General features: G+C 40.7%; 1 protein-coding gene across 2 annotated transcripts in view; it reads right to left on the reverse strand.

Moving 5' to 3' along the window:
• Positions 1-257: 257 nt before the first annotated feature.
• SNAP91 (synaptosome associated protein 91) overlaps positions 258-24352 on the reverse strand; it is a 66776-nt gene continuing 42681 nt past the window's right edge. The window contains exons 14-29 of one of the 2 annotated variants that reach the window (XM_083608227.1): positions 21430-21444; positions 21076-21258; positions 16925-17032; positions 16010-16300; positions 15716-15796; positions 15493-15564; positions 14536-14619; positions 13361-13444; positions 10503-10646; positions 8198-8347; positions 7025-7055; positions 5936-6047; positions 4510-4590; positions 3476-3580; positions 2239-2341; positions 258-1753 (exon numbers count right to left, since the gene is read on the reverse strand). In XM_083608227.1, coding sequence (XP_083464353.1) covers positions 2249-2341; positions 3476-3580; positions 4510-4590; positions 5936-6047; positions 7025-7055; positions 8198-8347; positions 10503-10646; positions 13361-13444; positions 14536-14619; positions 15493-15564; positions 15716-15796; positions 16010-16300; positions 16925-17032; positions 21076-21258; positions 21430-21444 — 1634 coding nt within the window. In that variant the 3' untranslated portion in view covers positions 258-1753; positions 2239-2248. Of the gene's footprint in view, positions 1754-2238; positions 2342-3475; positions 3581-4509; positions 4591-5935; positions 6048-7024; positions 7056-8197; positions 8348-10502; positions 10647-13360; positions 13445-14535; positions 14620-15492; positions 15565-15715; positions 15797-16009; positions 16301-16924; positions 17033-21075; positions 21259-21429; positions 21654-24352 lie in introns of those variants that run through there. The other variant, XR_014546815.1, reaches the window with a different exon arrangement.

Consider the following 24352-nt stretch of genomic DNA (forward strand, 5'->3'; position numbering starts at 1 on the left):
CTTTCCTGGGAGTAAGCCTCATTGAATACAGCAAGACTGACTTCTGAGCAAAAAAGGCATATGGTTGTACTGCCAGTCACAATTGCTTTAGTAGGCTGGAGAATTCTCTAGCAGCTGTCAGATTTAAAATGCCAGCAGACTCAAAGAGCAAGACCTCTCCTGCTCTGAACAAGCATGTCAAACTGTAGTCAGCAGCTATTGTGTCCCTACGAGAAGCACCAAATGGCGAAGTCAGAGCAACAATCAAAGGACACAACTTTTGTGTTTTAATTTACTTTGATCAAGGTGTTTTATTGCATCTCAGAGGGTACACATGCACTGGGTTTTTCTCAAATCAAAATACAAAGAAAACCCACTTTGAAATTCTCTCTCTCTAACTCTCTGCCATTACAGTGTATGTTATCCCCACAATAAGTTCAGATACAACCACTTTTTAAAAATGGTACCATATATTGATTAAATAGTTAATTTGAAAGACTTAGGTGAACATCTTTCCAACCTAATATGCTTTTACAAAGAGCTGCCAAGCCACTTGTAACACTGATCAACAGTGACCTTATTAAGGAGTCAAAAATCTTAAGCCAAGCCATCAGCACAAACAGTAGGAGAGAACAAACTAAAACGTTTAAAGGAACACAATTTTTTTCTCTGTTTACAGTAAAGGGTGCAGTTTTCCAGTTTAGTGCAACCTCTAATCACAGACAGTACGGAAGATACACAGCGGTGTATGGGGATGGAAAAAACACTACTAGTCCAAGGCTTATACATAGAAGCACCAAACTAACTGATGTACATAAAAGCTAAATAAAAAATAAAATAAAAATTATTCATGATTTGCCAACAGATACACTGAGCGACCTAATTAACCTGACAATCCTTAAAATGTCTGCCCAGCTAGGATTTTTTTCCCCCTCTTAGCAACATGGCAAGGAACTTGCCCTTTACTTATTTTCAGTGCATTTAAAATAAGAGCTGATAAATAAGCTGGTTTTAAAATGGGAAACAAAAGTCCCTTAAATATTTTAAAATAAATTTGATAAGGTATGTTCAATTTTTTTTTTGAAAAAAAAATTCTTTGCAAAGGAACTTGAAAGAAGATGTATTAAATGGGAGCTCTCTTTTATATTACTTTTTAAAATTATCTTTAACATGTACAGTGCCACAAAAATAAAACATATTCCACAACAAATTCAGAATCCTGCATTTGGGGGGGGGGGACGTTTTCCACACAAAAAGAGTTTGTAGGATTGAGAGTGTTTTTTTCTTACTACCTTGGTATCATTACACTATTATTTTGTATAACAGATATACAAGAGAAACTGGACTTCAAAAGGGAAAAAATTTAGAAGGTTTGCCAAAGTTATTTACACGGAGACCTCCAGAAACACAGACACATCGCTCCAAATGGCTCACCACACAACAGCTGCATAGTCTGTCCCTATTGGATAGGTTCAGAAAAGCACTAAGAAGGCATCAGAAACATACATCCATTGTTTAAAGTTGTAAAACACATAAATAATAACCCAAGTACACAAACTGAGAAAGAGAGAGAGAGAGAAGAGGGATAACAACTAAGATAGTACACATTCCTAATGTTCACTTTCACAGCTGTGCTACACGTTTTGGAAGTAGGAGAGAAATCTGTAAGCACTGGGTTTGGTAGTGGTGGCTCACTTGGACAACTCCGAGCAACAAAAGTCTTGTTTGTAGATTCCAAGCTTGCATCTTCAGTTATCCTGACAGAAAACTACAGCTGTGGAAGTTCGGAGGGGGGGGGGGAGAGAGAGAGAGAGAGAGAGCAAAAGAGAAAAACTAAGCAACAAGCATTTGAATTAGTTTCATGATCTGGCATTACCAAGATACAAACATAATTTTTATTTGTATGCCGCCTTTCCATAGTTCAAACCATGGTCAAGGCGGCTTACAACATGAAAAAATACATTTACAACATAACAAAAGTAGTCATAAACAATAAATAAAACATCAAAAAAATACACAGCCAAACTGAATAATTTCCACATAAATCATTGTAAGATCTAACATAAACAATGACTTGGGAAGGAAGGCGAGAGGCATGGGGACACCAAATGTTGCCGATGCACAGGAAACCAGTAATATTTGGAAGCCCACTGCTAAAACCTTCCAAACTTAAGAAAAATTAGTCATTTGACTTCAGTCACCTAAGCAAATGCCAGAAAAGAAAGTTCAAGTAAGTAAATAGGTCCAGCAATCCTATACCTTAAACAGTTCATAAGAAATCCTTGATGTTAAGATCCGCTAATGGGTCCTTTGATGGTGGTTTTTTGGGACTCTGAGTGGCAGGTGTAGGACTTGGAGAGAGCTTAACGGGTTTCCCATCAGTCAAGAAGAGCATGAAACAAACACACAAACAAAAAAGAGAGAGAAGAGAAGAGTAGAGTATAAGGACAACGGTAAGATAAATATTAGGATTCACCTACGAACAAAATTAAGATGCAGTAGATTGAAGATGAAAACCATTCCAATGTTACACCTGTCCCACAGATGTAACTTACTTTAGACACATTTTAAGTTAAGCATATCTAGGGATGGAACACACTGTAGCGGGTATACTTCTGCACTTAAGTTGTGATTCCTGCAGTCAGTACTGGCAGGTAAGTTTGAAGACAAATGAGGAGATAGAGGTTTATATCCAACAGAAGAAGTTTTCAGTAATTTACATTTAATCCAGCCGTTGGAACAGAGATCCTGCTTTAGTGCTCCCTTGTAATAGAAGTATAATCTAGGAGGATGGCAGGGCCTTTTCCAACATGGCACCTGCTTCATGGAGCTCCCTGACCCAGAACGCTGTTTTGTTTAGAAAGGAACTTTATCTTCTCCAGTTTGATGATGTTGAGTACAAACTAATGCATTTTACTATTTATATATTTTTTACTTGATGATTTATTTACCTAACTTGTATTGAGGATAGCAACTACAATCACAAAAGAAAATGGATGCAATAAACCCATTTTCTTCTGCTAAAGGAAAGTGGCATGCAAGCATTTTGTATTACTGCAGAAATACAACTGCTCTGCATGGAAGCCAAAATATATTGTAATACAGTCGTACTGTGGGGAGTCTTGAGAGTCGAATATTCCGGCTCCCGAACAATCAAAACTCGGAAGTGAGTGTTCCAGTTTTTGAACTTTTTTTGGAAGCCAAACGTCCGACAAGGCTTCCCATTGGCTGCAGGAGCTTCCTGCAGCCAATCAAGAAGCCGAGCTTTGGTTTCCGAATGTTTTGGAAGTTGAACGGACTTCCGGAACGGATTCCATTCGACTTCCAAGGTACGACTGTAATAATTTAAATGTTTAAAACACTCAAAGGAGTTTAAAAGGTAAATTGCTGAAAATACAGGAGAGGGTCACAGGTCAAAAGAGGAGACATAAAAGCTAAGCTGCTCAAATAATAATAATAATAAAAGACCTTCTAGAGAGAAATTGTTAGCCCTTACTTGTGCACCAGCTGCTGCAGCTGCTCCAAATGGCGGCCTCATCATAGGCTGTCCGTACATAACTGGCTGCTGTGGCATCATTGGGACACCTGATCCAGGAGGTTGCTGGGAAGTATTAAGAGAACAATGAATGATGCGTGCAGTACAAACAAGGCAAGCTTGAGTCTTAGCTGACTGACAACATCTTGGCAAGACAGGTACTGCTAGCCTCCATCCTTTCAGGTATGCACAGTCCTATGAGTGTGCCAGATTTCCACTATACAAAAATCAAATCTCAACAACAACAATGCACACTTCAAGTAGGTTGTATGCCCTATTGCCAGTAGTTGTCAACTTTTTCAGACCTGGGACTCACCTTTAACCCAAGCATGCATTGTGGGACTTATTTTCTTCTTCTTCCTCTTCTTCTTCTTCTACTACTACTATCTATCTATCTGTATGGTGGTAGTGCTGCCACCTTAGATCAGGCTGTAATCCATTACTGAGTCCTAACCAACCAGATGAAGACCAACACCCTTTGTAATCTGTTAGCAAACCCCAGCAAACTCCTTATGCAGTGCACTGTGTATTGTGCAGTGACAAGCATAGAAATTGGTGTTCGGTGCATCGATTGGCATCAGATGTATTCTTTTTAAAGGGAACGTGTTCCTGGTCTTCAAGGTTCAAATGATAAACTTCAGTGTGTGACAAATGTCTGATGAAAACTAAGAAGGCAGGACCGAGGAAAGATTCCTGGGGCAGAGCTTCAGAGTTCTGCATAGTTTTCTTGCTCCTTCCAGAAGCATGTAGAATATCCAAGTTAAGCAAGGTTACAAAAACAGTAATGTGGGCTGACTTCTGTTTTTCCTCCTGCTGAATGCTGACTTTTTTTTATAAAAAAGGGCAAAATATACAAGTCTTGGCCATAAGCAACTTAAAAAGGAAGCAAAGGTTAAGTGGCAGGTGGTGGCAATCCTTCCTGTCATTGTTTTTTTGTTTTGTTTTTTAAGAAAATAACTGATCAAGTACAATCTCTATTATTAAATGTCACTCACCATCCCAAATCCTGGTGCAGGCTGTGCAGGGGGGGCACCTGATGTAGGAGGGGCAGCACCTGCTGGAGCTCCAGATCCTGTCTAGAAACCAGAATAACAAACACCAGACACTGATTACAGATTATACAGATATGAACGCATGCACACACTCACTTCCAACATTAAGTCACTGTTCAACACTCGTTGCAGAAGCCCATCCTGCCATTTCCACATCCTGCCAAAGTTAAATCAACACAGGACAGATTAATTGTATTAAAAGCTGACATCCAGCAATTATCCTCCTCTTCCTTGTTAACTCGCCTTTCACGTAAGTCTCAAGGATTTACGGGTTATACAATAAAAAAAACCTAACATACAGTCATCAATTTAGTTTGTCGAATGTTACAAAGTTCTGGGTTTATTCAGAGCTACCTTTGAAAATATTCAACTTCTCTACGTTATTCACTTGTTTCTCAAGCAGACAGGCTCATAGCCAGATCCGAACACAGTGACTTTGGCCCCAGTTCCCGCCTTGTGTGCAACCCCTTTCCACTAAACTGCCACAATCTAGAACTCTGAAACGTGCTGGGTCTTGAACTGGCCATACTGTCGCCATGTGATGGCAAGAGGTGCAAAATGTGGCACTAGGATACTGTAGCTAGGCATTCTGATCACACCATGCTTATCTTGTTTTTACTGCACTGGCTGCCAGTTCATTTCCTGGCTCAATTCAAGGTGCTTTATAGCCTTAAATGACTTGGGGGCAGGGGACCACAACAAATGGCTTCTTCCATATGTTCTTCCCCAGATCATCACTGGACACTCTGTTTCATATTATGCAGCCCTGAGGCTAGTCAAGCAGTGGGCAGCAACCAGAGGCAGAGCTTTCTATGGAGTGGTGCCTACCCCATGGAATAAATTGAGATTTGCCAGGCCCTGTCTCTTTACTGTTTTAGAATATTGGCTGAATATTTTCTTGTTTAATTTGAAAGCTTTTATATTTCAGACTGCTGTCCCAAGGTGGTGGATTGTTTCACAACAACCAACAACACTATTAACAACAGTGATTTCAACAAATATTCTAGCTTCCCATGGTTTGTTAGCACTCTGGATTATTCTCTGAAGTAAGGTTGGGTATAGTGAACAAAAGCATTTATACTAAAGGTACAGGAGGCAAAAATTGAAAACATGCTTTCATTCAAACACTAAGGAAGTGTTATGCTTCCGGAACAAATGATAAGATAACTACATAATTTAAACAATAGTAGGATGGGATATACATTTCCTAAACTTTCTAACATTAGTGTAAACAGACTTCAGACAATCCAGCCCAAAATAATGGTTTTCTAGGGTGACAAAGCTCTTGCTTGTGGCAGAGTCTATTGAAACAGTTGATCAATTCATATGCGTTTCACTAAAAATAAGAAGTATCAACAACACTACATACCATTGGGCCACTTGGAGGAACGCCAGTTGACCATGTTGCAGGTGCTACTTTGGGTTGCCAATTGGCTCCTCCTGTCAACTTCCTCTCTCCTGCGTTCCACTGAAGATCTCCCCTAAAACAGACAATGATTTTGAATGCTAATCAATCAACCAACCAACCAGCTAAGAGACAGAACTGGAAATAGTGCAATATTTTGGGCTGGAACAAAAGCAATGTTTAGATTTGCACTACTACTGGCATTTAGATTACAAAATGAAATACAGGTATACCTCATTTTATTGTGCTTCACTTTGCATTTTATTGCAGATATTGCTCCTTAAAAGGAGGCGGGTGCAGCTGTAGGCAGCCTGCCACTTCCAGCGGAAGGAAGCCTTCTGCTACCGCTGCCACTTTCTGGCCATGGGAGTGCAGCTGGCATAGCGCTGGTTTCCCTCCCTCCCCCCCTGCAGCCTTGGGGGCCTGGCTTAATAGACCACAGTGTAATGCAAGCATAACTTTTACCTGCACTGGGAAACAATTTTGTGTGTGTGTGACTCGCTTTATTACAATATTAGCTTTATTGTGGCGGTCTGGAACCAAACCCGCAACACCTCTGAGGTATGCCTGTACAGTGTTCCTTAATCTTCAGTATGCAATGGAAAATACAGCAATTCATAAAGCTTTCGCTTATGAAACTGTGGAGAGAAGTACTAGCAGTCCATTCTGCCATAAGAGACCAGGTTTTTACTGACAGGACCATTCTATTTTTGTCATCTTTCCAAAGAATGGATTTAAAAGAATACATAACCAAGAGGAGTGTGAGGGGAGTGCACCGCCCCCAGCAGCGCAATCCCAGTAGGGTGCCATTGTGGCTGCCCCCCCGGGCGCCCTGCCCCTGCGGCCGGCGCGCCCCACCCCCAGGACACGCGCCAGCCCTGCTCTCCGCTCCCCAGTGCCAGAGCATGAAGCTCCGCCACTGTTTATAGGGAAGCAGAAGCAGAAGTTTCATTAAAAATACTACTAATAAATAGAAGCACCACAAATGCAAAGTCAGTCAGTAAAAAGTACAGTATATTCACGTCTGGAATTTTGATTTTACTAGCTACTTACTTCTTTGATGTTGTACCAGAAATTCCAAGATCTGCAAAGATGGAAAGGTAATTTGAAAACAGTTTTGCCCAACTTGCATATAAAGATATCAACATCTATTTCAACAGTTCTTACAATGACCAAAATATGCCTGATCATTTGATACATAGGAAACATGGTATAAGACAGCTTTATGAGTTGGAGAATTGGTTCAGTTGCCATCTAGCAGCAGTTCTGAGGAACCAGTGACTCTCTAGATCGAGGTTTGGACCACAATTTCCATCATCCCTGACCAGTGGTCCTCCTAGCTTGTAGTACAAATACAGGTGGAGATGCACGTTTGAGAAACTCTCCTCTAGATGGTGTTGGACTCCCAACATTTCCAGTTATCATGACTAGTGGTCAGGAATGATTGGAAAGGGGATTCAACATTTGGAAGGCCACAGGTTCTCCATTCTTGACTTAATGAAACCACTGACTAATGAATGCAATTTTGAGCTCATTGAATCATTAAGGGTCAACAGACTTAAGCAGCATTTATTCAGCTATAAAAAAGTGACTGAAATGAAAATAACGCACAATATATCAAAAAGGTTTCTCACACTATTCAAGGACAGATGCAACACTGAGATGCAATTTCATAATCCTATCTGTTCTGGGCATCTTCATGCAAACACATGGCCTTTATTACTGTCATCTGAGTGTTAATCTCTGAAGCATAAGGTAAAGCCAGAAATCAATGCTTATTTTAGGTAGCATTTACTGGCCATCCATGTAACCACAAATTTAATTTTCTACTTCTCATTTTAAACGCTACTCTTAGGAATGTGAGCAATTTTATTTGAACTATTATTCTTCCATTTACTATCTAATTTAAAAAAAAAATGTCTTCAAGTGATTTGCTTAACTTGTAGAATTGAGCCAACTCAGCAATATAAAAAGTGTTGTATATGCTTCAGTGTCACAAGTTCAGGACGAGAACAGGAATTTCCTGTCACACAGAAAATGAAAACCTCATCACTTTGTCTTCCTATAGGGGAAGAAACACATCCTTCTGCAATAACTATTGAAGAGATACACAACAGAGGCACACTGAGTGTAAATCATGTCCAACTGATTAGTACGATACACCATGGGTCACCGAAAAAAACAAAGCGAAACCCACTTCCAAGCACTGAAGTTTCCCAAACTTACTCCCTACTAAGTTTGCGAGAGAGGAATCAAGATCACTTCCAATGCCTTTGGTTGCAGCTGAAGTAGAAGAGGCGGCTATTCCTGAAGCAGAGAGCGGTTGACCAGATGGCACCATAGTTGGCATAAGGAGGTCACCTAAGCCATCAAACACTGTAGATTAAAAAAGAGCAGTAGTTTAGGGCACCAATCTTTTGTAAAGCACGGCCTGGGTTAACATGGGTCGAGGCAACTGACATCCAAAATGGTCAAACCATGAACTTCGTAACACATACAATCACTACAGATCTTAGTACCACCATCACATAGATTTAATGTTAATGTAATGCCAATGGAAGGCATGCATGCAAGCTATCTGGCTAACACACTGAATCTTACTCTAATCTTGTATATAATTTATTCTAATGAATAATCTGAAGAGATCCAAATAATGACTAGTATTTTACCTTGGAAACCTCTTAAGATGTAGAATACCCTGCATTTCAACACTGCTTAGCTTCCAATACCATTACCATGAATTCAGATGGAAAGAGAAATGAAGTTATGGGTTGTTGTTTTTTTTAAAAAAAATCAAGACAAGACCACGTATTATTATACTACAAGAATCTTCTATGGGGTCTTTGTTACATTCTGAAATGTCAAACAGGGTGTCTGTCTGGACACTGTTTCCCCCCAGAATAGTCCTTGGGAGAGGTTAGGAGTAGGTCTCAGACTTGCACACTCCATCCCTTCATTTTTCCCTGTGGTGGGAAGAACAACTGAACTAGACAGTAGGCCTCTATTTGTGTATTAATTCAAGGTATCACAGTCCACTTGCCAATCAGCTTTCTAAGACCAGAAAAGAAAGCATGGAGTTAGGTAACTACTGAAATGAATTGTGATTGCCGCAGAATTGCAGATGTGGAAGGAATTGCCATCAGATAGTCTTTTCATAAACTACATTCAATAACTATGATATCCCTAAGTTTAATTCTCTGTAGCCAACTTTTTAATCTTTCTCCCTTCAAAAACATCTGAACTACCCCACATTTAGTTTTTACATATGGCGAAGAGAAAATTAGGGACACCATATGGCAATGGTTTTATTGCTTCTGGCAGGCAAACATGGGAAGTTTCAGAATATCTCCTTGAATTTTCTCTATAACAAGTATTTTTGACCTCCAATTTCTATCTCAGCATACTTTATGGCAAACATCTGGCCAATTCTCCTTGGGATTGTCTAGGTAGTTCTTGTAACAGTACACATTAAGTGTGTCAGGAAGAATGGATAGTTGTGGGTGCAAAGAAAATTGCAAAACATAAAACCTGCTCAACATTAAACAAGGGTAAGAAAGCCAGAGAAGATAACTTGTAGTAAGAATTCCTGGGACAGAAGTATCAATAAGCCTATTGTGACGTCCATTGGAAAACTAACTGCACAGTAAGTTTTCCAAACCACAAAAGTATTTTATTTCTGACATCTACAAGCTAGGATAGTGGGTTATATTTTTCCCTTTAAAAGTTTTGCTTTAGAAGGTATCAGAAAGAATATAATATTGCCATGGATTGGCCTAACTTTTCCAGCTAAAATATCACATTTGGAAAAATATACCACAACCCAGAGGATCTCATCCCATTATACCTAATTAGGTAGCAATTTCTAAGCCAGACCAACATTACATGGTGAGTACACCTATTCACATCAGATGTGCATGCCAATGTTAGTAAGCCGACTTGCACTATGCTCCGACAAGCGATCAAATAAAGCAAAGCAATACTAAAATATTTTGTTTTTATTTATTCTGTTGCAGAACTCACCCAAATTGCAAATTTGTAGCAAGGCCCCAGCATGAAAGTATAGAATGAAAGAGATACAAACAGAAAACGACAGAGCAGTGATGAAAGGTTAAGCTTTATGTCAAGGGAAGAACACCCTGGAAGTCCATTATATCTAACATTTTTGTGCCATGCACGCTTGGAAAAGGCTCAGCAAAAATAGCAAGACCACACATCCATATACTGAATAAACAGTACAAAGTGTCTGCAGTTTCAGGAGTTTCCTTTAAACAAACATGCACATGCAAAGAGAGGACTTTGGTTTGATCTGTGTTTAAACCCTACGAAAGACAACTGCGTGACAGGAACTTTGCTTCAATTTACACTGCGCTAAACGTTTACCCATTTCAAAGGAGCACAAGGCAGGAAATTTTTAAGCCTCCAAAGAAATCCTTCTGAATGCCCTTTTGCACATCAGGTAGAGTTGTAACAGCATCTCATCTCATAAATGAAATCAGCATTTTGTTCACAAAAACAAAACACCCCAACTCACCTGAGGGATCAAAGGAAGTGCCGCCAGGAGAAGGTGAGGGTGATGCTCCAAAAGCAGCTTCAAAATTGGGCTGTAGTATATTAGCCTGAGCTGGAGTAACAGGGGAAGGTGAAGGAGAAGGAGCAATAAAAGAACCCCCAAAACCTGTGGAAAAATGAAGGAGGGAGAAATGAGAAAGTAATTAGATAACTACTAAAAGCTGGCCAGCACACACAGATCTGAATACTCTTAAGGGGCAAAGCAAATTTTTGGATACATGGTACTATTTCTTGCTTTACATAGCAGAACAGCTGGGGACTGTTGCACATCCATCCTCTCAGAACACTTTATGGTAGGACTTAATACTAAAAAAAACCCTCTTGTCCTGATCAAACTATTAGGGATCAAAGTGGCTTGCTGTATCATTTCCTTCCCTTCAGTACTTAATTGCTGCAAGATCAATTTAGAGCTGAGATAAGGTTTGATGTAAGAGCTTGCACACTTACTGCCAACAACTCAAAAGTTACTTTTGACCATTTGCTGTGATTCTACATTAGAGGGAAAAAGAAACTCTAATAATTATATAATCACTTGCGAAATATATAGACCAGCTTTATTCATTGTTTGGAGCCTGCAAGTGTCCCAAGCTAGGAATAATACAGTGAAGGACATATGATCTCATTGGACACATTATGGTACACATGGCTATCCTGCTCTTTTGACATATTTGTGTACTGTACTATCAAGGTACATTTTCTGAATCAGAGAACACTCCAATATTTTGCTACTCCTTTTACTGCCCTTCTAGTGCATTAGTTCTGAGAAATTCGTAAACATCGTCATCTGCGTAGCAGCCATGAGTTAGTTAGCAATTATCTAAGCTGGAGGGTATATTTGCGCACACATTTCAATTATAAACCCCATTTTCACTCATTGCATTAACTTGAGCAAAATAAACAATTGGCAGTAGGCAAGAGAAGAGGGCTGAAGCAGTAATGTGCTTCCTTTGGGCTGCAAGGCAAAATAATACAGCTAAGAAGGCTTAAGTCAGTCTTATTACTAAGGGTCTGATAAAGCCATAAAAGCCTTCAAGAACTAGAAGCCAAAGCAGGAGTGGAAAACCACCTTCAACCCAAGGGCTGCATTATCCTCTGGGCAGCCTTCCAGGGGAGACCTGCTAGTGGTGGGCAGAGCAATGGATGCAAATTTTAGCTTTGTACAGTAGGCTAGTTTCTATACACATTAAACACACCCCTCTCTATCCTTCAACCAGGGAAGCAAGAGGTGCTATCAGAGTTCAAGGGCACTATCTGGCTGTGCAAAAGCCCTCAAGGAGAACGTCTATCGGGTCCATTGAGGGGTGTAACTTAGGGAGAATTCTGAGGGGCAGCTAGAGAGGCCTGAAGGGACACATTCAGACCCAGGGCCTGGATTTCCCTACACTTCCAACTTTTTATATCTGCCGCTGCATGAATCAAGAACTAAATGTTTGGCACCTCCGCTTTCATGCTTTAAAAGCTCTGCCTTTACTTATGTTATTGCTGAAGCCTAATCAAAGTCACAAAAAAGCAAGCACAATTGCATCTATGGTGTAAACGTGCTACTTACTAATGGCGTTGCTACTAATAATGAGTAACAGAGAGCATTGCTACTGAGCAGCCCGTGAAATGGATGCATTGTGGGAAAGGACTTTCTACAATACGTTTTAGAGGTCCAGGTGGAACTGCCTCCACAAGAAAAGGATGCCTCTATACTATAAACATGAAAGGTTGGCTTTGATGAAATATTGTTCTTGTCAGGAAGGCACCCTTGGAATAGCATTTCTTGTGTTCTCTTTAGAGGTGTGCAAATACAGACAATTCTGTTCTGGACATGCATCTTAGGCAAATAACTACGTCCCCTAATTTTGTGTGCCTCAAATCAGCCAAACCTCTCTCAGGTCAGGGCTTTTTGTTGTTCTTTGTTTCATTCAAATACATTTTATCCCATTTTTACTTCAAGGAATTTGGGGCAACATCAAATATCCTGTAAGCACATGTACCACGTTTGATCTGAACAACTGGGTGACACAGACTGCGCTGCATGAGTGGAGGTGGTGCCATGATCAGAGAGTGGGAATTTTAACCAAAAGATCTCCCTGGTCTTAGTCTAATGCTAACTATGGCACCATGCGGACTCTTAGGATATTAATCTCTAGTTCGTTTAATTAAACGTTTCATAGAATAAATTTAGGCTAACGAAAAGCGTCAAAATGATGTCTCTGCAAATACTTTGCTTTCCACTGCCATCAGTAGAACAGAAAAATATCTTCTTCATCCTGACTGGCTAAACAGAACTAGCAGCAACACAATTCTATTGGCTTAGAACAGTGGTGAGAAATCTCTGGCCTGTAGATTGAAAGTGGCTTACTAGGCCTCCATATCAGGTTTCTCACATCACATCACTTCCTACTTCCCTGTGAAATTCTACTGAGTTACAGCTAAGCTTTTAGCACTGAAAAAAATGGCTTCCTCTTTTCTCTGCGTTCCAAGAAAGGCAAGCTAACATGTTTCTACATGTATGTGTGTGTGTGTGTGTGTGTGTGTGTGAGTGAGAGAGAGAACATGACAGACAGAGGTGGTGTGTGTTTTGACTCCACCCACTTGAGCAGGTGGTCCTCAACCACTTCCCTTACCCAGAAGGAATTTAGCACTGCAGAGGCCTAATGTTCCCCACCCCTGGCTCAGAGTCATGTTTTCTAATGCACCAAATGGAGTGAAGCTTGCTGCTTCTGTAAGTGATCACCCAATATCTGTGCTCAAGTAAAGAAATATTAAAAAATATTTTTAAAAAAACTACCACCATGACGTTAAGAATGGCACATAATTGTTTTTCATTACCAGCCAATAGGTCGGCGGAAGCAGAGGAGCTAGAAGCAGCTTGGGTTGCAGGCTGGGGTTCAGGAGCACTACTTCCAAAAGCATCTATAGGTATTTCCATGAGACAGCAATAAAAGGCAAGAGGGTTTAAACAATGAGTAGGTTAATGTACAAGTTTGGGGCAAAGCACACAACCCTGGACTACCAAAACAAGACAAGTGCCATTTTTCATGGCTGTAGAAAAACCACCACCAAGGATATTAGTAAGTTTTGATCACAGCTCTTCCAGAAGAAAGCAAAAGAAAGCTATCCTATACCACCCTACTGAATTACCAGTTTGCATTCGCTGATCTGAAGCAAATCACTTAGGTACAGTCTAGCTGAAGGAAGGAGAAACCTGTGGCATTCCAGATGTTGCTGGACTCCAGCTCCTCCCATCAGCCCCAGCTGACATTGCTAGTAGTCAGGGATGATGGGAGTCTGGTCCAATAACAGCTGGAAGGCCATAGGTTCACCATTTCTGTCTAAATGGAAGCTCAGCTTTCTGCAAAAAAAACCAACCCTCCCTTCCCTGCCATCATTGGCAAAGTGACGGAAAGCTTGATTGTACAGAAAATATACACATGTATGCAAATATTTTAGAGGGAAATATTTTCCAGGCATTGAATGGAAAAAGCATAATTAAGGTACAGTCAAATTCAGATTCTCAAATTTGTAAAAATATGATAAGCTTCCACAATTTTGCCCTTTTGTATCAAATTCCACAGAAGTGGAATCAACTGACATATGTCTCCCATTTGAAAACACATCAACAAAAGTTTCTCAACTCCATTCCTTGCTAGTTACTTAAAGATATTAGGCAGCTGGAAATAGAAACCACACAAGCAACATAAAAGCATCACTGCAAAGCACTCTATACACACTGTAGGTGAAGAATGTAATAATTCAAGTTATTTAAGCAAGAAAGCAATTCCATGCATGAAATGTTGCTGAAATCAGGAGAGATGATGGAATAAATAAAAAGGGCTAATGGTTTATTTTATAGCAAACAGTTTAAATGCATATTCAGTAACAACATAAAAACTGTAACAAACAAAACTGTTAAGGAACTTTAATTTCTAGTGAAGAAAAATGAAATGGAACTGAAATGAAATGAAATGTGAAGTTCTCTAATGGTGAGAAGGAACAATACCCACCACCAAACAGGTCAATCACACCTGAAGACTCCACTTTAGCTGGGGAGGCAGTGGGCAGGGACGATGGTGCTGCAAATGCATCCACTGCAGTAAGCATGATATATTTAGTATAAGCAAATCAGGAGTGATGAGATCCAACTACCTTGGATCCATGAAAACACAGTAAATAAACATTGACTTCAGAGATATCAGCACACGTGTTCCCTTTACATTTCTCATGCAGTATCCAAAATTTAGTTCTTTCCACTATAGTACTTTAAATAAGCATTTTGCAAGCAGTGCAACTATTTTAACACCACACACACACACACTTCCTTGACCATTTCTATTTATCTTCTATACATACAAACTTTATCATACATTATTTTTCCTTGATACCCATAAGGATTTTAAATATATTTTATCACTCAGCTGACATCTTGTGATAATGTCTCATCTATGAAATCAACTCACTGACCCCAAAAGTATTTTTTATCACAGGGAGAAATTTGCATATGCAAGTCTTTCCCCCAAAATTCCCTGTATCTACCAAGTCATGCTACCACTACTACTTATCCTAATCATTGTCGTGACACATCTGCAGTATGATCTTAAGTATGCCCACTAAATCAGGAGTTCTATTGAGTTCCAGGTCTCTACGGAGTCTGCTTAGCACTGCCACTTCTTTGTTTTCCAGACTTCCTTGCAACCTTTATTGTCCTTGCCACACATAGCAGGTGGTAAGATTCAAACCCAATGGGACTTCCTGGAAATAATTTTCCAAGTACTCTGGGAAATGTTGTTGCACAAGTTGCTTCAAACTTTGACGAAAATGCACACAGAGGAGAGATCAGCTTTGTATCGATGAAGAAAGTAACCACTGACTCTTCAGCAGCTCAAACTGAGTTGTATTGAAACAAATTTGGGAAGGGAAGGGTTGTGCTAAGTCATGTGAGAGAAAGCAACAAGCACACTCACCAGATAAGAGATCACCAGTTAGAGAACTCTCAGGCACAGGAGAAGCTCCAGTTGGTGGAGAAGAAAAAGCATCTTGCAGAAGACAAAGAAAAACCAAGTAGAAAACAAATGAAGATTGGAAACAGAGAGAGATGCTTCACACAAAATACTGGTCAAAATAGAAAAGCAATTAAGAGAAGGAGGAGTTTGGGTTTTTAAGGGAAAGGATAGTACTATTCTTTACCTGTACCAAACAGGTCTATGCTAGGAGTAGCGTCTGGCTTAGGTGCTGCAGAGGCATCAGTGGGTGCAGACTCAAACAAATCTAAGATCAAGAACACACATGTCTTTAACTCATTTCTGGGAGACAAGACTTGGCAGTTTTTGCAGCTCCAACATGGAATTTTTTTTTTGTTTCTTTCCAATTGTCACAAACAGTACACGTGCAAAAGATTGTTTGCATATGCTGTACATCCAGGATCAATTCCCCCAGAAACATTCTTTTTTAATTAACAAAAAAGAGTTAAAAACAAATTACCACCAAAGATATCTAGAGCAGGAGTAGGAGCGGAGGAGGAAGTGGTGGTGGTGGTAGTGGTAGTAGCAGACGTGGTAGCAGTAGTGGTAGTGGCAGTGGCCGTAGTAGTAGCAGTAGTAGCAGGGGTTGGAGGGGCCACGGCAGCAGCTGGAGTAGGAGTAGTTGCGGGAACTGAAGCGGCTGCACTAGTTGTAGGGGTAACTACAGGAACGCTGGTCTCGGTGGGCTTCATAGCAAAGAGGTCCAGCTCTGGAGCAGCCTCTGCACTGCCTTCAGATGGGGCAAAGGGGTCTTGTAAAAGGAAAGGGCACAATATATACATGGGATCAGTAGGGAGGGAGATGGGGAGAAACCACACAGAGTGTGGATTAAAACCACACACACACAGAGAGAAAAATATATAATATATTATGCATACACACAAAACACAAAAAGATCATTAGCTAAGCCTCCACCATCTTTGCCATGGGGTAAATAAACACAGCTTTCCCCACCCCACCCCTAAAAAATAAGGTTGTTTTTTTTAAGCTTCTAAAGTTATAGTAACTCTGTCATAACGTTATGGTAGCAACCACAGGAAGAAACCCACTGACTGACCTTTAACGTTCGGCATTGTTAGGATGTTTCAGTTAAAAAGGGGGTGGGGGGAACTTCACTGGAAAAGAATAAAAATTAACCACATTTTCTCTACACATGCTCTGGGGTCTACAGATTTGCGGGGGGGGGGGGCTGCTTGATAGATTAGAACTACCTCCCAAGCTGTTGGAGAAAAGATTAAAGGAAGTTATAGGGTGGTGGGGGGGAGAGAGAGAGAGAGAGAGAGAAAGAGAGAGAGACAAACATACTGCCATGTAGTTTATTTCAACAGTACGACAAACACGACAATGACGGACTAGCTAATGAGATGGAACCCACCATTTCCTGAGCATGCATCAAGAGCTGCTGCTACAGGGGTTGGGGTAGCTGGTGCTGCTGCCCCTTCAGCTGCTGCAGGGGCTTCACCAGGAGAAGCTGCAAAGGCATCTTGAATGCAGTTTTAGGAACAGAAATTAAAGAAGGATTAAAAGAAGAAGAAAATATAGTAAAAAAAAAAAAGAAAAGAACCAGGTTAAAAATGGCATAGAAAAGATTCCCTTATACAAACTGGAAAGGCAAGGGTGTTGGCGGGGAGGGCCCCACCTGAGTTTTTTGGGTTGTTGTTTTTTGTTGCAGGTAGTTTTGTTTGCTCAATCAACTTGTACAGTGGTGCCCCGCAAGACGAATGCCTCGCAAGACGGAAAACCCGCTAGACGAAAGGGTTTTCCGTTTTGGAGGTGCTTCGCAAAACGAATTTCCTATGGGCTTGCTTCGCAAGACGAAAATGTCTTGCGAGTTCCTGCGGGTTTTTTTTCCTCCCCCCCCCTTTTCCCAAGCTGCTAAGCCGCTTAACAGCTGATCCGCTAAGCCACTTAACAGCTGATCCGCTAAGCCGCTAAGCCGCTTAACAGCTGATCGCTAAGCCGCTTATCAGCTGATCCGCTAAGCCGCTTATCAGCTGATCCGCTAAGCCGCTAAGCCGCTTATCAGCTGATCCGCTAAGCCGCTAATAGCGCTAATCCGCTAATGGGCTTGCTTCGCAAGACAAAAAAATCGCAAGACGAAGAGACTCGCAGAACGGATTCTTTTCATCTTGCGAGGCACCACTGTAGTAGGTGAGGATGCAGAGACAGTCTGAGGGTCACAGGCAAGATATGCAGGATAGCGAATTACGACCATATATTCATTGTATAAGGGTTCTGAATAGCATGCTCATGTAACAACCAAAATAAGGTTTTTTAAAAATAATGGACCAAAATAATGGACTGTATACAATTAGGATAAAAAATTGTAATTAAGACATTAACATTGTCCTATTCTGTCAAGCTCTCTCATACGTATCTGAACAATAATTCTAAATCTGGGGCATTTCTTAAGATTTAGGAACCAAACTGTGCCAGCAGGCTTCAACTATTTGTACAATAAACTGCAACAATTCCTGATTTTATGGCAATAGGAATGCAATAGTGATGTTCACTTGCTCTAAATAGCTCTTGCAATGTGACTTGAATTACACTGATATTCCAACATATACAGCCTACGCCCTAAGGAGATGAATTACTAGAAAAATAATAATCATAATCTTACACCGAGCATATAGCATCTTCTTAGAATTATATAATTACAGTTTTTGGTTATACTGTCCTAAGCAGTTTGACACCCTTTTCTTACATACTATCATCCATACACCATGGGTATCTAATAATGCCTTTGTGCAATAATGGAAATTACTCTAAAAATTTCTACAGTCATAATCCAGCAGTAGTGTGGGATTTTCTAACCTAGACTGTTTTCCATTATCAGGATTAATCTAATACAGTCGTACCTTGGAAGTCGAACGGAATCCGTTCCAAAAGCCTGTTTGACTTCCAAAATGTTCAAAAACCAAATAGCAGCTTCTGATTGGCTGCAGGAAGCTTCTGCGGCCAACTGGTAGCTGCACCAGACGTTCAGATTCCAAAAGAATGTTCGCAAACTGGAACAATCACTTCCAGGTTTGCGGCGTTCTGGAGCCAAAATGTCCAAGTTCCAGGGCGTTCGGGATCCAAGGTACGTCTGTATGGGGAACTTATTAGCTGCATCCAGGCAGATACACTAATGCATTCTATAAGTCACAGGAGTGGGTGTGCCAATTGGCTCTGCCCACATGCTAACTAGCCCAAGGCCCTGGCACTTGCACATAAATGTGTCTGCAAGAAAGGAGACTCCATGCATATAACTGTATGTGTGAAGGCTTCTGTCTATATGATCTGGATCATTTGATGATTGCAACAAAGCAACTGACTGTGGTACCATTTCCTCCCCAACTGCCAATTCCACAGTGGCAGAAAGAGAGGAGATGTGCCATCTGGATAGCCTTTGTAAGGAACGCCACTGCTGCTGCTATGCAGAATGCAGAGGACAAGTCCCATTTCAAACTGTTTTCAATTTAATTTAAAGTCTTGATACAAACCAAGCATCAAAGACTTCCATTGCCCATCCGGTTTTGGATTTGATACTTCCTAAGTATAATGGTGAAGAAGAAGGCAGCTGCTTCCCACCTTCCTTTTCATGGTACTATCACCCACTGTAGACTGCTCTATGGCAATACAAGAATCCAGCCTAATCCATCATCTGTGAATGGATGGGTAGGCAAAGTGACTAGGGTAGAAGAGGAGGAACTGAAGAAACCATGGCTGTGGGGACATTAAAGAGAGGAGGGTTATGAATTGCAAACTAGCATTCCTAAATCTGAATACTGTACCATGCAACCCCTAAAAAGGAAGGAAATGTTTTAAGTTACAATTTGTCCAAACACAAAAGCTTTACATGCAGTTAACTTAGGCATGGCATTTTCATGTTAAAAATATACATCTTCACACACACACAAAAATTTACTGATGCCAGCTATTCTAAAAAGCTCACGTTGACATGCATCTGAACTGCAACAGAACCAAGCTAAAGCTGATTTCACACTACTGAAGAGCAAAAGAAGAAGAGAAGAGCAACAGGAAATGGAATCTGCCAAGTTCTCATTGCCCTGAAGTTGTGTAGTCTCCATTTAACACATTACAGCAAACTGTATGGCAGTTGTCCAATAATTAACCGAGAACATTTCAATTTTCAAAAGTTCTGATTTGACAAAGTAATTAAGAAGCTTTATATTAAAGCCACATCAAAATATTGATGAAAATGGCACACAATTTCCTAGCTGCTGTATGGATCATGTTTTGCTCACCTGAGCAACCTCCTAATCAGCCATTTGTTCTTTTTGCACAATGCTTTGTGTGTGTTTGTGTGTGTGTACTTCTTCTGAAAAGCTTGCTTTAAAAAAACAAACAAACCTTCGACTGTTCACCTCTACATAGTTCTATCTTTATTTATCGTTCCATCCTTATCCTTATTGTGATATCGATATATCACAATGTTTGGCTGGTGATATATCTCAATGTTGAAAACCAGATATCGCCTAGCCCTACTCTGAAATATAGATTAGCAGAATAGCAAAACGAGGTAAGAGAATGGCTGAGCCTCCCTCTCACTCCATCAGCCTTTGGGATGTTGCACAAGAGGAATAAACCAATGATACCTCTTCCTGCTGTGCAAGCATTTTAGCATGAAACTTATCCTGTGTCAAGAATAGGATACAATCCGTAGGATTTACAGTACTAGTAGCAGCAGCAGCTGCTGCTGCTGTGTCAACAGTGGGTCTGTGGTAGAGTCCCAAACATGGAAAACTTGTGCAATCTCCACAATAAGCTTAATAGTAACTAGTTTCTATTAACACTAGTTAATAGTAACTAGTGTTATCACTTCCCCTTCTCTCCCCAAGCATTATTCACAGCAGCTACATGCTGCCTACCAAGGGAGCTTTCCTCCCATAGCAGTAGCAGCTTCAGAGGTGGGGTGATTTTTGTCAGGACCACAGCATGGAGAAAAGGGTTGAATCCCACTCCTCTGTGGCCTGGTCTTCCTACCTCCCATGGCTATTTGCAGATAGAGCGATATAAGCAACTTAATATTGTGTTCCAGTTACAGATAGGTAGCCGTGTTGGTCTGCCATAGTCAAAACAAAAAATTTTTTTTCTTTCCAGTAGCACCTTAAAGACCAACTAAGTTAGTTCTTGGTATGAGCTTTCGTGTGCATCTGAAGAAGTGTGCATGCACACGAAAGCTCATACCAAGAACTAACTTAGTTGGTCTTTAAGGTGCTACTGGAAGGAAAAAAAATTTTTTGTTTTTAATATTGTGTGTTTGTCATCCCTTGGCCCACTTCAAGTTTCCATGGTGATCACTCCCAAAAGCAACCTTGCCTTTGGAAAACTTAACATGCAAACTGGGCTATCCTGAAGCTTCCAAGTATAAGTATAACATTTTGTCAGTTCTGAAGCGAGTCTATGAAAATCAATGGGTTTCAACAATGTTTTCTCATCCTCTTTTTTTTTTTTAGAGAGAGAGAGGGGGGGAGAGAGGGAGGGAGAGGGAGGAAAAACCTCAGTGACGAAACTAACCTCCAAAGAGATCCACTTCAGCAGAAGTAGGAGCAGCGGCAGCTGTAGATGTAGCAGAAGCAGGTGCTATTTCAGTAGTAGTAGTAGTAGCAGCAGCAGCTGCAGCAGCTGGAGTGGGCTCTGTTGCAAATGGATCTGAAATCTGCGGCTCAGAACTAACACCGGAAAGCCCAGCCAGACCGTCTACAAGTCCATATATGAAGATCAAACGGAAATAGTGAGCAGAAGAGAGAGAAAGAGAGAAGGGGAAAACAAACTAACACTACATTGCAAAAAAGAGTGAAATGGCAGGACTAGGCTAATTGTGTATTAACAATTTGGAGGAACTGGGGTTAGAAATCAAGCATTACTCACCCTCTCCCAAGAGGTCTGCAGCATTGTCCATTAGAAGATAGCAATGTAAAGAAATAAGAGTTAATAATAACTGCCAGGGCCAACATGCATGCTATCCAGAAGTCATTCTCTGCCAGCGTGGGGCTATTTCAAATCAACAGGACGCTGCTCTAACTCCAGACATGCCACAGGTACCTTGCATATGGTTTTATAGGATGCAGTCTGCTTTCTTTTTTCCAAAGCTCCTAAAAACAAAGACTTAAGTGGCCGAGACTTCTCTGAAACCATTTCTACCACAGCTTCATCCAACCACATTTCATCTTTAAAAATAATCTGGACTCATCTGATGCATCATTCCCCATGTACCATTTCATTTTTCAACACCCTTGGGAAGATGAATACCACTTCACCCAACTACAGTACATTTGAAGAGTCCATCATGAAATGACACAAAAGTGTTACTATCCAACAGGCAGCGAAGGTTGATGGGTGCAAGTACTGATCAAGCCAAATGCAACATATATAAAAAAATTATTGAAAGAGTACAGTTCAGGCCTGTCCCGTCCCTGCTCTGCCCCTCCCCCCAAAGAAAGCATCTCTTCCTGACTTGCAAACCCAGGCTTTTAAGTCATAATCTTTTAGATACCAGAGTTAGCTTTGAAAGACTCAAATTGGAAATGACCCTTCCTGTCTAAATGGACAAAAGCAGACAGCTAGGTTTATTGTTCTTGCCTATAGCTCATGGTTAATGAGCAAAGAGTTAAAGAACAAGCCCTGGATTTTTAGAACTTGCTCAGTCAAACTCTGACTCAGTAAGCCATGTCATAGAAATGATGCAAATGTAAGAAAAAGTAGGCAATACAGATGTTTCCTTGTACCACTAACTATTCCGCAGTCTGAGTAAGCAGTGATGCACAAGGAAATGTGGTACTCTCTGGTTTTTTGTTGGATTCCAGCTCCTATCAACCCCAGCCAGCAAACAGAAGAAAACATGCTGCTGACCAAACATGTCTCTTCTCTCTGCATCAGAGGCACAGAGAAGAAAGCTTAACAAGAGGTCACAACAATAGGTGCTCCACTGTAAGACAGACTGCAGTCTAGGTGTGTATTATCTGCCATGTGCATCACTGAAACTCTACTTTCCAATTCCACACAAGAAAAAACAACCTTGAACCCTTGGTGACCACAATGTATATCTGCTGGGCTGCACTGGGCATACCAAGCCATAAAGTGTGCAGCCTTGACTTTGGGTGTAGATTAAACCGGAGAGAAGTTGTTTCACTTTAAATTTTCCTCTTAGGCAGCATGCCTGCTGCCTCTCTTTCTCCAACAACTCCCCCAGTGCCCCTATAAGAGGCTCTCTCAACCTTTTGGAGCAGATTTTGGGGGCACAGGGGAGATGAAGAGGTGAACAGTGCAAGGCAATGCTCCACCGTGAAGTGGACCTTCCCTTACACAAGTGGATGGACGCAATAATCTGCTAGCCAGTTCATCACCATGACAAGAATGCCAGCTTTTAATTTATAGGTACCACTAGAAACCACTTTCATGTTTCAGACCTAAAATTCCAGTTAGAAGCAACGACGACAACAAAAAAGAGCTTTGTAGCACCTTAAAAGACTGATTTATTATGCTACCAGCTTTCATGGACTGAAGTCCACTTCATCAGCTAAATGAGATTGATTAGATTTCTGCTCTATACTGATAAATGGTGCCTTCCATCTGGACAACAACTTCCAGAGAGGGACCAGGTTTAGTCTGAAGCAGACCCTAATCTACAAAAGCTTATGCTATAATTAATTGTTAAGCATTTTTTAAAGTTGCTACAAGACTCTTGGTAGTTTTTGCTGCAAGTAGACGAACATGGCTGCTGTTCTGGAAGTCATTAAGAAGCAGCATGAGCATAGCTCAAATAAACACAATTTATATTTCAATTCACACAGTTGAACAAGACACTACCTGCCCAGCAATAAATTGGCTGTATTATAAATCTACACTCCTTTAAGGTGATACCTAAGTTCTGCATCTCCTGCCTGTTTTGGGTGCTCATATAGCCCAAGGTTTAATATTCTCAGTAGGTGTAAGAAGGTTTTCTGAGTTCTGGCAGCCTCCACTGTGGTTCCAGAGTACTGCATATTTAATGACAATTTAAGGCATTCGGGGTTTAAATGTCACATTCCTTCTACAGAAGGAGAGAATTAAAGCTCAACATAGCTAGGGATATAGTGCTCTTGTTATAGGGCAAGTCACACGTAAAATGAGAACACATTTCGGGATCCGCGTTTTATTACACTAATGGCTATGCAGAGATCAGCAGAAATAGAGACCCACCTTGGATTCAACCACACTCATTCGCTGTACATTTGCCAAAATGAAAGCTTTCAAAACATGGTTTTCTTTGTGAAACAGGATTCACTATGGAATAATGAAAACTTTGAACAGATAGGCTGAATCCAGACCTCCTAGTCTGAACTTTCTCAAAGTTCCTTGTTAAAATGAAAACAAAATCAAGTGGTTTTTTGGGGGTGGTTTTTTTTGGCATATTTTTAATATCCCATAGACCTTACCATGCAAATGCTGCTGCTATAGTGTTCTTTAAAAAGAAAAGAAAAAAGCTACAGAAAACAGCAGTGAATGCTTCTCTCAAATGGTGACACTATCCATATACATTTCCAAAGGACCTATTGGTTCTAAAAAATGGTTCGAGATACAGTGAGAACATCTAGCACTATTTCAGGATTTCTTTTATAAGCAACGATCCATGTAGAAGGATGACCGCACGCCCTTACCAGGGGTATCATGTGTAGGTGCAGACCTAATGGATTCAATGCCAAGTGATGCCATAAGACACCCACTGGCATGAGAAACCTCTTCCTACACCTGTTACCCAGTGGTGGCAAAAGTATTTTACCTATCAATACCCTGCCCAATTGGCCACTACTAA

The sequence above is a fragment of the Podarcis filfolensis genome (genome assembly GCF_964270895.1).
Source record: "Podarcis filfolensis genome assembly, chromosome: 3".
NCBI lineage: Eukaryota > Metazoa > Chordata > Lepidosauria > Squamata > Lacertidae > Podarcis > Podarcis filfolensis.